The following is a 13,986-nucleotide window of genomic DNA, read 5'->3' on the forward strand; positions in this document are numbered from 1 at the left end:
CCTGTTTCTCTTTCCATCAGGCAACACTGAGGGCTCCGCAGTCTCCAGAGGCCACCTGCCACCTTCCTTGGGACTTCTGTCTTGGCCTCATCGGGAACCTGGACGGGAGGCCCCACGATTGATGAGTTTGCCCCGGGAGTCCGTGCAGAGGTGAAACCAAAGGCCAACATGGGTCAGAAGGTCACCGGAGGGATCAAGACTGTGGACATGGGGGACCCCACGTACCGGCCCCTGAAGCAGGAGCTCCAGGGCCTGGACTACTGCAAGCCCACCCGCCTGGACCTGCTGCTGGACATGCCCCCCGTGTCCTACGACATCCAGCTGCTCCATTCATGGAACGACAATGACCGATCGCTCAACGTCTTTGTGAAGGAGGACGACAAGCTGATCTTTCACCGGCATCCGGTGGCCCAGAGCACAGACGCCATCAGGGGCAAAGTCGGGTACACGCGCGGGCTGCACGTGTGGCAGATCACGTGGGCCATGAGGCAGCGGGGCACACACGCCGTGGTGGGCGTGGCGACAGCAGACGCCCCCCTGCACTCCGTCGGGTACACGACCCTCGTGGGGAATAACCACGAGTCTTGGGGCTGGGACTTGGGGCGCAACCGGCTCTATCACGATGGCAAAAACCAACCGAGCAAAACCTACCCGGCCTTTTTGGAGCCGGATGAGACATTTATTGTCCCCGACTCCTTCCTCGTGGCCCTGGACATGGATGACGGGACTCTGAGCTTCATTGTGGATGGACAGTACATGGGAGTGGCTTTTCGAGGACTCAAGGGCAAAAAACTGTATCCTGTAGTGAGCGCCGTCTGGGGCCACTGTGAGATCCGCATGCGTTACTTGAATGGACTCGACCGTAAGTGTCCTGTGTTCTGTCCAGTGTGGCAGTGTTCCCGGACTCCCTGTGGTCCCGGGGTCCTGGCTGTGCCTGACCAAAAATGTACATCATTGGAACTAAAATGTCTCTAAGTAGTTATCCCAGCGCATTCAGATCCTCAGAGGCTGTTCCTGCCTGCCTCTGCTTAAATGAAGAGTTCTAGCTGGAGTCTGCCAGATTACCTGATGGCACCTCATGCGTGGATGGATGAGTGGATGGATGGATGGACGGACGGATGGATGAGTGGATGGATGGATGGATGGATGGATGGATGGATGGATGGATAGATGGATGAGTGGATGGATGGATGGATGGATGGATGGATGGATGGATGAGTGGATGGATGGATGGACGGATGGACGAATGGACAGAAGGATGGATGGATGAGTGGATGGATGGATGGATGGATGGATGGATGGATGGATGGATGGATGGATGGATGAGTGGATGGATGGATGGACGGACGGATGGATGGATGGATGGATGGACGGACGGATGGATGAGTGGATGGATGGATGGACGGACGGATGGATGAGTGGATGGATGGATGGACGGACGGATGGATGAGTGGATGGATGGATGGACGGACGGATGGATGAGTGGATGGATGGATGGACGGACGGATGGATGAGTGGATGGATGGATGGACGGACGGATGGATGAGTGGATGGATGGATGGACGGACGGATGGATGAGTGGATGGATGGATGGATGGATGGATGGATGAATGGATGGAAGGATGGATGGATGGATGGATGGATGGATGGATGGATGGATGGATGGATGGATGGATGGATGGATGGATGAGTGGATGGATGGATGGACGGATGGACGAATGGACAGAAGGATGGATGGATGAGTGGATGGATGGATGGATGGATGGATGGATGGTTAGATGCTCTTTGTTTCTGGTTGACCTCTCTCCAGTTTTGATCTGCAGTTGACCAAATTCTAGCACAGTAGCCAGCATATTATTGAGCTAGGGTTTGCAGTCTTGGGGGTGTGAGGGCCTCTTACATAAATGAAAGCCAATAGCCTCTCTTACTCGTTAGACAGGCTTAGGGTCTCTCTCTTCTGGTGCTGGAGGCTTCTGAGTTGGTTCCTTTAGACCATGGTTCCCTAGGAGGGGCTTGTTCAGCCATGATGTCAGAGGCCTTTGGAGAAGAGCATGTGGATTAGAAACAGGCTGAATCAGCAGCAATTTCCACCTGTCCTTTGGAAAAGGGGGTGGCCTTTCTCAGACCACGTGTTAAAAAAGCCCCCATGTGGGGACACTGTCCTAGCTTAGGAGGTGGAGGACTCTGTGGCTTCGTGGCTGGGACCCCACGGTGGCAGGAGGTCTCAGGGTTCCAGAACTATCCATCCTCGTGCTTCCTTACTCTTTCTTGGTCCTTTCTACCATCTATAGACCCCACCACGGAAAGGGGGTGGGGCAGAAAGCTTTGCCCGCCTAAGTGTTGACCATCCCTATGGGGAAGGTTTGGCCTGCCCCTCCCCCCCAATAGGCCCGGTGAGAGGTCGGGGAAGCCCCTGCTGGGGTCAGAAGCACAGAAGCTTACTCTGGTCTTTAAGCCTCCAAACCGTCCGCTTCTCCCATGTCTCATCCCTGTTTCACCTTTGGAAGATACCAGAGAAGATATCCAGGGACATGAGGCAGAGGGAACTCTTAAACACTTCTCTTTGGAAGCCTCCACCACCCGCCCCCCCTTTCCCTCGCTCCTTGCCTCTGGCTTTGGCCTGGTGATGGCCATGACCTCACCTGTGCAGCCCAGTACCCCTAGGTCATGGGACTCACGGCAGGGGTGGCCAGGTGTGCGTCCAGCAGGTAGCCTCCCCTGGGAAGTAAGCTCAGACCCCGTCTCAGGAGCCCACAGAGCAGATTCTGTGAGTCTGTCTCCCCGGTGATGGTAGTAGAAAGTCCACAGCCAAATTTGCCCTAGGCTGGGATGGGCAGGGATTGGGAGAACCAGGCACATCCTGCCCAGGACCCAGGATCTCAGGAGCCCTGACCCTGGCAGAGGAGTGACCATGGCCCCAGGTAGTTTCCTGCCCGTTCTGTGCAGACAGAGGAATTGCTGGGCTCCCTGCGTTGTCGCCAGTCACCGAGACTGCTGGTGTCACAAGAGCCACGCAGCCGCTATCCCCTCCAGGAACAGGTCCATCAGCGTTCACGGTTCACGTAGCCAGCTGTCCTACAGAGCACAGTCCCCAGAGGGGCACTAGCCTGTTCACCGTGGCAAGCCAGGGCACACTCAAGCAGAATTATCCCTCTGCTGCGTCAGGGCAAGGCCGGGCGAAGGTTCTGCCGGAACAGTCCCGGAGGCCCGGACAGGCGCCTTGTAAATAATAGATGCCCTGTCAGCTCTGCATCGGATGGGAGGTGGGAAGCGCTTGTAATTTTTCTCGTGGGGGGGAATGGAAAGGGATTAAGGGGAGTGGGAACGCGTTGCAGAGAGTTGCATCTCTGAGCTGGGTCTTGGGTGGAGACTCCAAGTGCCAGGTGGCTCGAACCCACTTTGGATTCTCTTGATTCATAATGAGGACCCCTCCGTCCCCAGAAATGTCATGCTATAGCCCAAGCCGAGTCTGCCTCCCCGCCGGGCGGCAAAGACAGTCGCTGGGACGCAGCAAGGAGAGGATTTCTCGAGAGGCAGTCAGACGCGGAGACAGGAGGGCAAGCCTCAAATCCTCCTCCCCGAAGGGAGAGTCGGGAAAATCGAAAGGCAAAAGGGAAAGGTCTGGGTAAAGAGTTGCGCTGTTAGTCTGCGGCTGCGATCAGTTCCCATGAACTCCTCGGTTACTGGTTTCGATGCCAGGGAATACCCGGGCGCTCCCTTGCCGTCTCGACTTCTCTAGTCCGGGTCAGACCGAAATGGGCCCCATTCTGCACAGCCAGTTGGCTTTGGAGGGTCCATATAGGAAAACCCATGAGGGTGACCCAGTGTCCTCAGCCCGGTGCACGTGCGGAGAGTGGGATGTAAACGCCAGCTCACCCACACCTGCTTACCCACACCTCGGTTCTGTACTGAGAGCACCTCATGCCCTAGAAGGATCGCTCTGGCTGCTGTGTAGAAATGAATGGTGGGGGCGAGAGTGGCCGCTGGGAAGCCAGGGAGGAGCCCTGACAGTTGTCCAGGGGAGAGGTGACCTGACCCGGGCTTGGGCCAGGGTGGGGGACGTAAGTTTGAGATGCGCACTCCACACATTTAGGTGGCTCTGCAGATCTGGAGATAAGATCAGTGGGGTAGCCACCGATGGCTGAGCCCCTGGGCGAGATCACCTAGGGAGGGAGGGGACAGAGCTGAGGCTGAGCGCCGGGGCATGTCCACGTTTCGGGGTCAGGCGGATGAAGGGGAGAAGAGGCAGAGTGGCCGTGGGGCTTTGGGGGGAGAGTCGTGGCCTGGACAACAAATGAAGAGAGGACTTCCAGAAGGACAAGGCGATGCCAGGTCAAGCACGGTGAGGGCTGAGAGTTGTCCATCAACTTTGGCAACAAGGCCATCACTGGTGACCTTGACAGAAGTCGTCAGGGTTGGGTGGGGTCAGAAGCCTGACAGAGCAGTGGGTTTACAGAGGAACAGAAGGGTGTGTGTGTTCGATTCCTGGGCTGCTGGAACAGATGACAGAAGCTGGGTGCTTAAAACAGAGTGCATTCTCTCACCGTCCCGGAGGCCAGATGTCCAAAATCGGGGTGTCAGCAGGGTTGGTTCCTCCTGAGGGCTCTGAGGGGAATCCTCCCCAGGCCTCCCTCCTGGCTCCCGCTGGTGGCCAGCAGTTCTAGCTGGTGGATACATTACCCTGTCTCTGCCTCCATCACCACATGGCCACCTGTGTCTGTCCTCATCTGATTGGGACACCAGCCATTGGATTCAGGGCCCACCCTCCTCCAGCATGACCTCATCTTAAGTAATTACATCTGCAAAGATGCTATTTCCAAGAGGGCCACGTTCTGAGGATCCAGGCGGTTCTGAATTTAGACGGGGGGACACAACCCCCCCCCTCGTTATAGAGGTGGAGACAGTGACTCTAGACCATTCCCACGAGACCCCCAAACCAGCCCCTGAGGGGAAGGTGAGACGGCAGTCAGATGGGGTACCCATCGAGTGAGGTCGAAGGGCGCCTAAGTCTTCTGCCCAGGAGGGTTTATCTTACCTTCCAAGGTAGCTGAGGAAGGGGGAATGTCCGGGCAAGACCAGGTTCGTGGTCCACCCGGGGAGCAGTGTGACAGGCAGAGAGTCTGGCCAGGGCTGGCTAGAGACATCGTCTCGGCGCCACAGCCTTGGAGACGGTCTGACCTGTGAGCCCTCCCTGGGCTGTCTGGGAAGTCGTCTGCGCCCTCCTCCCACCCCCACCCCTAGCCCACCCCAGCCACCAGGTCCTGACCTCAGCAGGGAGCAGCGGTTTGCAGAGCTGCTCAGCCGAGGTCGCTGAGCGCGGCACTCCCCGGGTGCTACAGTGCTCACCACAGGGAGCAGTTTGCTCCCCTGCCCCCTTCCCGGTGCGCCGGGCAGCCCCTCCCCAGCAGAGCCCCTTCCCCCCCCCACCCCCGTGCAGAGCAGAGCGTGATCAGTGTGTCCCTGTGTGACCCCACCACCACCACCGTCCAGCCAGCTCTGACCACAGGCCACTTGCTCTGACTCCTCAGGCCTTGAGACCTTCTGGGGCTGAAGCTGCAGCTGGAGGGACTGTGGTGTCACTTTCCTCTTTCCCAGGGTAAAGGGGTGGAGACGGCTGTGGTGGGGGGAGACAGGGCCCAGTGTGGCCCCCAGGCCTGCCTGCTCCCGCCCTGGAGATGCAAAAAGAAAAAAACCTACTTGCAAGCTGCAGACTGGCCGTCACAGAAGGGCCCCCCCCACCCCCGCTTGTGACTGCGTCTCCCACGAAGCAAGGCTTTTCTCTGCATCCCTCCGTTTTCACATTCTCCCTTTTACGGATCCCAGATCAATTTGGTGAGGTTTTTCCTGATTGTGGGATAGGAAAGGGCTCAGCTGTTTTCCTCAGGAGACTTTCGACGTGATGACCCCTCCTGGTGTCACCCTGGCCTCCCTGGATGCCCTCCCAGGGCGCCTCACCCGGTGGCTCCTACCTGCACCTCCGTTCCAGCCGGGCTCCAGGGAAGCGTCTAGGCAGGGACACTAATCACCCCAACCTGCAAGGGCTTCCTTCCGGGGAGAGAGAGGCCACTTAGGAGGGAAGGGGTCATTCTATACCCCCATCCCCCAAAAGGCTGATCATATGAAGACAACAGGCTCTCAGAGTCGGGGGGACAGGGAGCCAGAGGTTCAGTGGGTGTCAGGCATCTTTCCCTGGTTGCCGAGGACAAGGGGTCGGTGTTTCCTTTTGTTCTTTTTTGTAAGAATCGCTTCATGTCAAGGGGGAAACGCACACGTATCCTGATGGTCCTCCAAAATGGCTCTCTTCCGCCCAGGACTTTCTAGAATCCATTTCATAGAGCATTTTCACTGTAAGCTACTTGCAGGAGTAAGCGTGAGGTCAGGCTCAGGACCCGTGTGGGCAGTGGGTGAGACTGGGAACGTGGCTGATCAGGGGCACTTATGACGTGAGACATCTGTCCTTGACCTCACAGACCCAAGTTCCTTCCCTGAGCCCGTCAACTAGCACAGCATCAGGCTCTGGAGGCATGAGCTGGGTTGTCGTCTCTCTGAGAAGTGCGGGACAGCCAAGGTGGCGAGCTGGGCCGTGCATGGTGAGACAGGCCACCAGGCAATCAGTCCTCCTAGAAATGTGGAAGTTAGCGCACAGACCCATGCAGTCCCGCGTCCCTCAGCTCCCATGAATAGCACCTGATTCACTTCCCAATTTCTGTGCTGGACTCCATGTCTTTCCCCCCCATCTCCCATTCATATAAACTATGTAAAGTTTAGGACGAGCACCCCAGCTTCCTGGAGGCAGGTCTAGCGGCCGACGCGCCTCTCATGGGTCATCAAATCAACTTTGGCCTTCCCTGTTTGGGAACTTCTTCAGCGGAACTTCAGTGGGGACCTGGCTTTGTGGGTGGAGCTGGATACAGAGCCTTCGGGTGCCTGTCAAAAGCGTTGAGGTGGGGAGGCCTTCTTGGGTTCTGTTAGTGACTAATGGAAATCAGCACAGACATCGTCCAAGGCCCGGTGCCCACGTCCAGTTCCGTGGCCAGTGCACTCTTGGTCTCTGCCCAGCCTTTGGAAAGCAGGCAGACCACGACCCTGTGCATCATCGTTTGCCCCCTACAAGATCCAGGGGGAGCATGACTTTTTGTGTCTTTGCGGCCCCTAAGAACAGACCCATCCACGGGAGGCTCACGTGACTGGTCGTATCTTCGGCTCATGGTGCATCACTGCTTCTGCTGGCTGCTGCTTCTGCAGCTGGTTCTGGCCCATCTGGGATGTCTGAAGGACACGTTTGGGTTCCCACCCGCTCCCTAACTGGATTATTCAGTGTGGCCCAAAGATGGTCAGACAGAGGAAACTCCCCCCCCCCCTTACACAGCTGCTTTCAGCGGGGGTGGAAGGAGGTAGCCACAGGTCCTCGTCCCTTGGGGTAAACTGCAGGGGGCTTCCTCCTCATGTTGGCATAGAAAGAGCCAGACTATGGAATTGGCTGCCCCCGGGTGTATATCCGTGTTCTAGCCCCATCTGTAGATTGCAGGGGGGCCACAGTCCCCTCTAAGCACACGATTCGTGCTCCATGAGCTGCTGCCGGTGCTGTGATGTTAATTTCAGGTCGGCTGTCACCCAAAATACGGGGGTTGGAGTGGCAGGGTGTGCAGGGCTCTGCCGTTCAGAAACATTTCTTAGTGAGGGTCCCCATGGGATGCCTGGGAAACCATTAAGCTAAGAGGGTGTGATGGGAACGCCCTCGTAACCTTCCCTCCGCAGCCCTGCATGGCACTCTGGCCACATTCAATGACTCTTGGTACTTTCTCAAGTGTCCCCAGCCACCAGGGGAAGCCCCTCTGCCTCCCCGTGGGGCCGAGCCACATTCTGGAGGGAGAAGGGGCTGGCCCAGTGTGGCAGATGGAGAGAGCTCCTGAGTGGAGGAGAGGAAGGGCCACCGAAACCCCCACTTGATCCGCTGAAGGGCCACTCAGCGTGTCCAGGCCGAGAGCCACTGGGAGGCATTTCTGGCCTTCAGGATCTCAGCGGGAGGAGACTGAAGCATCTGGTCCGGATTCCTCATCTTACAGAGGGGGAAACTGAGGCCCAGGCAGAGGGAGGGGGCTGCTCGAGGTCAGGCTGCTGTGCAGGGAGGAAGTGAGGAGCCAGATGTGGGGCCGCGCGTGCAGGGCGCTTTGCGATGAGGGAGACCCAAGGCTCTGTGGGCTTGCAGGCGGAGAAACCCGTCCCTGCTCACCAGGAGTCCGGAATGCTTGGCCCCCAAAGGGCAGAAGGTCATTTAGCTCATCCTCCTGCCTCCAGGCAGGGCTCCCCTTCATCGTCCTGCGCTGTCCAGGAACGGCCCCGTTTCAAAGCTTTTCATGAAAAACATCGACCATTTCGGTTCCCTTTCCCGTCTCTCTGTGGCTAACTGCCCGTGGGAGATGAAGAGCAGTTGCTTGCCTTCTTTTCAAGCCAGGAATTTAGTAAATGTGTTACCAAGCCTGAGATTTATTCCTCTAATAACAGCTCTGTTGAGATGTAATTCACAGGCCGCTAGTTCCGCATTTAAAGCGCATGACGGCTGTGCTGCCATCACCACGATCGGTTTTAGGACACTTTCATGCTCCCCAAAGAAACCTGCACTCCTCAGCAGTCTCCCCCCCCCCACGCCTCCAGCTGTAGCGTTTGCTCATCAATAATTGAGGTTTTTTTAATGTTATTTTTAATATTCGGAGACACACTTTGATCCACTTCTCATTGGGGGAATGGGGTCTTGAGGGAAATGCTGGGGTTGGTTTTTTCCTCGGTTTTTTGGTCACAGGAGAGTCTCCGTGTCAAAGGGAGATCCTGGCTGAAGCCACAGATGTGCTCCCTTCAGCTCTTTGCAGACCCGTGATGCCGTGGGGCGGCCCCGAGCAGCTCCGGGCGTGCTCACCGGCACCTTGCTTCTGGGAAGACAGCCAGGAAGAGTCAGTTGCAGGGAGGCAGGGAGGGTGAGGCCCACTCTGCCCGCCGGCCTCCAGGGCCTGGCAGGGTCTATCTGAGACTCGGGCTGCCTGGAGCCTCCCTTGGGGGAAGACAGGTCCGTGCCGTCTGGGGACATAAGGACAGAAGCGTTCTTGCAGGCTGCGGCTGGAAGTCCCTCTCACATTCAGGTGTCCGAGGCAGCCCCGCCGTGAGCCCTGGCCTCCGTTTCCCTGGCTGTGAGATGCTCTGGCAGTGGCTGGGGCAGCCTCGAGGGTCCCGGCTGCGGAGGCTGGGCTGGCATTTCCACTTTCCCTTGTCTGGCCCCCTCAGCTTCGCTCTGTCAGGTGGGAAGAAGCCCAAGGACCTAGGCTTTCTCTAGACACTATGCCTTCAGGCCACGGGGTGGCTGGGCCTGCCTCCTACAGAGTATGTCTCTGGACCAGCATTTCTTCCATCTTCATTGGTGGCTAAGGATGTGGTTGCTGAGCCCGGGCTGCCTGGATTCAGACCCTAGCGTGTAACCTTGACCCATCAGGCCCCGTTGGCTTTAGCGCCCTCACCAGTGAGGGGGGGACGGCTGCAGGACCCACGAACACTGAATGCCGGCGTGGGGCCTGTGCTGGGACGGGCTGGCTTCCACGCGCCCGGTCAGACGCGCAGTGAAGGCTTGTGCGGTGGGTGAGAGCAGGGACGGCCTGGGTTCAGATCCAGCTCCTTCTCCTTCTGTGACCGTGGGCAAGACATTTGGACTCTCCGTCCCTCAGCGTCCTCATCTGTAAAATGTGGATGATAATAAGGATGCCTCCCTGGGATTAAGTCCCTCAGAACAAACCATAACGAACTGTCAAAGGAGTTTGCGTCTCCGGAGGGCTCACAGAGGTGCCCGGCCCAGAGCGGGTTCTCCGTGCTAGGTATTCACAGTTGACTTAAAACGTCAAGTTGCCTCACTGCTGATTGTGTGTTGACATGACAATACATTATAATTCCGCTACGACGGCTGTTGTTAGCGTTGTCCGTTCTCGAGCCGTCCCGAGCTGTGCTAACCTGTCCTCGCTCTCCCCTCTGCCCCCAGCCGAGCCCCTGCCGCTCATGGATCTCTGCCGCCGCTCCGTGCGCCTGGCCCTGGGGAAGGAGCGTCTGGGTGACATCCACACGCTGCCGCTGCCGGCCTCCCTCAAGGCCTACCTCCTCTACCAGTGACTCCACCCCTGCATCACCAGCTCGCCAGCCACCTGGTGCCACCTCACCAGCCTGTCGCCGCGCCCTGCGCCTCGGACTGGCATCCGGCCACGGGGGGGAAGTCCCTGCTCTTCCTCCCCGTCCTCCCCGCTGCCCCTGCCGGCCTCCAACCGCGCGACACAGGCTCCTCTGTTCCGCGTCCCGACATTGGCAGAAGCCCCCCTGCATACCGCGTCCCAGTCCCTCTTTGGAAAAACACATGGAGAACAGACTCCTGGGAAGCCCTATACTGAGCTCCGATCTGCCCTCGGGGTGGCGTGGGGATCCCCCCGACCTGCCAGGTCCCGGGAGGTGGTGCCCCGGCACCAAGAGCAGACCCCAGGGGCGCTAAGAGGTGCTCGGATGAGGGCCGGTGCTGAGGCCAGTGGGGCCCCGCCACAGCAGCCAACACTCAGGGCGTCAGAAACTCATCACGGACACCGAGGCAGAAGCCAAGATGGGACCTTCCACAGGCACATGGGCGCCCAGCATCAGCCCCGGCTGTCAGCCCCCCCGGTACCCTGTATTTATTCTTTTAACAATAACAAAAGCCATTTATTTATTCCATGTAGAAAGGAAACCTCGTTTCATCCCCCGCTCTCTGGAGCATTCTGTGGCTTGGCTTCCACCTGCCCCTCCCGTTGGGCTGTGGCTGTGGTGTGTCCTCACGTGAGCACAAGGAGGTCTCTGTGTGGGTCCCTGGACCTGCCGTTTCCAGGGGGCTCTGCTCTGGGTTCCTGAGCACAGGCAATATGAGAGTCTTGGGGGACCCGCCTGCAAGGGCTGCGGCGTTCCCCGTGTCTCCAGGCAGGAGACGTACGTCTATCTTTGCACGTGGTTTTCCTTCTTTAGTCTTCTGTGGGGGGTTTGCTTTTGCTTTTGCTTTCCTAGCTGAGATCTCCCATGTGCATCCTCAGAAGCTCTGGCTTCCTAGAGCCTCAACTAAGAAGGGAGGACGAGTGGGTCTCCAGCCCCAGGGAAGCCAGGGGCGCGGCGGGGTGGGGAGACCAGAGTGAGGTCGTGCCCCTAGGAAGCCAGCTCAGGCCTCCACTTGGTGCCCTCGTCCAGGCTCTGAGCCCAGGGGGAGCAGCCTCGGCTCATCACGACCCCCCAGAGCCACACAAGGAGCAGGGCGGGGTGGGGCGGGGCGGCCGGCAGAAGAGGGCCCCTCGCGCCCTGCCGCAGCCCCCCCACGTAGCAGACCCCAGCCCCTGCCGCCGCACTCACCACTTCTTTGATCTTGAAGTCAACTCACTTAGAATCTGACTTCTGTTCATTTCTGTACAGGTACAATAGATGACTTTATTTGTTTAAATGTTTAATATATATACATATATATTTGTCCGTAAGAATTATGTTTTAAACAGCTGCTGTAGGGTACCTTTAAAAAAAAAAAAGTCTTCCAGTGGAGTATATTTTTTAAAGCACAAAATTGGTGCCAAGTCTGGGTGAGGAATGTAAATTACCCCCTTATTATTTTGAGGTTTTTTCCAAGGAGGGGGGAGAAACCTTACCTGTAAGACTTTTAAAGACTTTTCCTCGCTCCTGTTTCAGGGTGGGTCATGTTCTCATGAATGTTGCACACGAGAGAGTTTTACTTCCACAGATCCCAGCCTTACCGCCTTGACCCAGCGTTCTCCCACCGACGCTGGATGGATGGATTGTGGGCTCTTGCTCGTCTCTCTGCACCTCTGTCCCTGGCTTCCCAAACCTCAGCCCCACCCTTCTTTCCTCTCCCCCCAGAACCTTGTGACCTGTACAGTTTTGAAACTCCCGTTCTATTTTATGATGGTTAATAATAGTCAGTAACCTAATAAAGGAAAGTTTATTAAAATACAAAACCTCTTTGAGTCCCTCTCTGTGCCTTGGGGGGAAGGGAAATGGGTGTGGCCAAGCCCTCCCTGGGTCCAGTTTTCACTAGATAATGCGGTGCTCCCCTGGGAGCCCGTGGCAGCGGGTGGGAGGCCAGCCAGAGCCCTAGTGAGGAGGAGAATCCTAGAGAGAGGAGATCCGAGAATGTCCCCATCCCTTTACAGAAGTTCGTGAGCCTGCAGCCCAGACTAAGACTTTCTGAGCCCAATAGAAAGGGTTCCGCACATCGGTGAAAGCCTTCGGCTCATCGGTGTCCTACAGCTTCAGTTGACCTTCGGCTTTTTAGAGGCAGGGGAGAAGCCCGTTGGAGCACACTCAGAGTCCAGGCTCTGCACACTCGGTGGAAGGAGCTGGTCCTTCACTCACCTCCGTGTTCCCAGTGCCAAGCGTGCAGTGATGCGGGTGAGCCTTCCCGGGGAACCCGTTCTGCCCGCTGCTGTGGGCAGGGTCCCCCCCATCCCCTAGCAGAGGAGACAGGAAAATCAGGCTTATTCAGAGGACCAGTGAGTGATACGTGACTAGTCAAGACATTTACTAGATACGATCGCGTGTCATGACTAGTTTCCAAAGAATCGGCAAGAATGCGGTTCAGCTCCCTGTGGGCCCATCAGGATCTCACGGTGCTGCGAAAAGTGCCCTGGTCTCAGGGCCCAAGACCCCTCGGACCAAAGTCCCGTGTCCCTTGCTCTGCCCGCCTCCTAGCCAGCTTTCCTCAGGCCACCTGGTCTGACATCCCATGAGAGGTATGGGCTAAAATGGACGTTTTTTCAGAGGCCTGCCTGACATGAACCGAATCAACGTTTCTGGGGCCAGGCCAGGGATCTGCAGTTTTCTCAAACTCCCCGAGTGACCTTGCCTAAGAGAGTTTGGAGACCACTGTTTGCGACTGTGTCAGCTCTTTTTCCGGACAAGTTGCTGAGGAAAGGGAAATTCTTTCAGTGTGTTGGTGGGTTGGCCCAGCGACGAGCACAGGGACTCTTGAGTCAGACCTGGGTTCAAATATTGGCTCTGACCCCCTGTGTGCTCTGGGACGAGCCTCCATCAAATGGCGATCCTCGCCGTGCCCATCTCTTGGGAGGGCAGCAAGGGTGAAATGAGGCTTTAGAACAGGGCCCGGCATACAAGCAAGTGTGCAAACGAATGCTTTTAAAGCTCATGCACTTCTGTTCTGGAAAACAGCCGCTCCGGTCCTGGAATTGGTCTTTGAGAATGGTCCAAACACCCCTAAACCAACTTCCCGACAAATGTTCTTTCTTCTTGGGTAAAGTCTCCAAAGATCAAGGTGGGTAGGGGGGAAAAGGGAGCCCTGGATGCCTTCCCCAGATGCGTTGGGAGGAAAGGGGTGGCCTGAAATTATTTTTCGGTTGGAGTTCATGTCTGGGTTGCAGCGGGAACTCTGCTGGCTTTGAAAGAGGTGGCAGGGGGAGGAAGGGGGTCAGGCGGGGGGTGGGGGGGCGGTGTGGAAACCGAAGGAAAATAAGGCCCTTTGTACTGCCCGGAGACTTCTCGGGGAGCGGGCTTTCGCGTTGAAGGGAGCAGTCTTAATAAAACCATCTTGCAGACCGGCCCATGTGGCTGTAATTAATACCCTGCCTTCGAGCAGGTAGCCGGCCTGGGGCTTGGCCATAGATGGGAAGAGCCCTCCCTCCTTCTCCTGCACCAGGCTTCACTCCCACCCTTCCTCCCGCGCCTCCTCGGCGGCGAGATGAGGAATGTGGACTTTACTGAACCATAAAGTATGCCGGGGGAGCTGGGGAGGGGGCCGAAGACAGAGCAATTAGTTCATGCTCCAACCCAGACACCCAAACATGGTTGGAGTCCAGCTGCAAGGGATATTTGAAATAAACGAGCTGCCCGGGGCCAGGAGTTTGCTGTGTTTTCTGTACGGGGCCATGGCAACCAGGGAGGAAATCATGAGCTAGGGATTGGGCTCTAGAATCAACAAATGAT

The 13,986-nt window shown here is 57.3% G+C and overlaps 1 protein-coding gene across 2 annotated transcripts in view; it reads left to right on the plus strand.

The window, feature by feature from the left end:
• Positions 1-12,000, plus strand: part of SPSB1 (splA/ryanodine receptor domain and SOCS box containing 1) — a 28,289-nt gene extending 16,289 nt beyond the window's left edge. For both annotated transcript variants that reach the window (XM_040645753.1, XM_008694758.2), the window contains exons 2-3: positions 21-862; positions 10,019-12,000. In XM_040645753.1, the coding sequence (XP_040501687.1) occupies positions 169-862; positions 10,019-10,146 (822 nt within the window). In that variant the 5' untranslated portion in view covers positions 21-168 and the 3' untranslated portion in view covers positions 10,147-12,000. The remainder of the gene's footprint in view (positions 1-20; positions 863-10,018) is intronic.
• Positions 12,001-13,986: the final 1,986 nt, after the last annotated feature.

Source organism: Ursus maritimus, unplaced genomic scaffold (assembly GCF_017311325.1).
Source record: "Ursus maritimus isolate PB19 unplaced genomic scaffold, ASM1731132v1 scaffold_32, whole genome shotgun sequence".
In the NCBI taxonomy this organism is placed as follows: domain Eukaryota; kingdom Metazoa; phylum Chordata; class Mammalia; order Carnivora; family Ursidae; genus Ursus; species Ursus maritimus.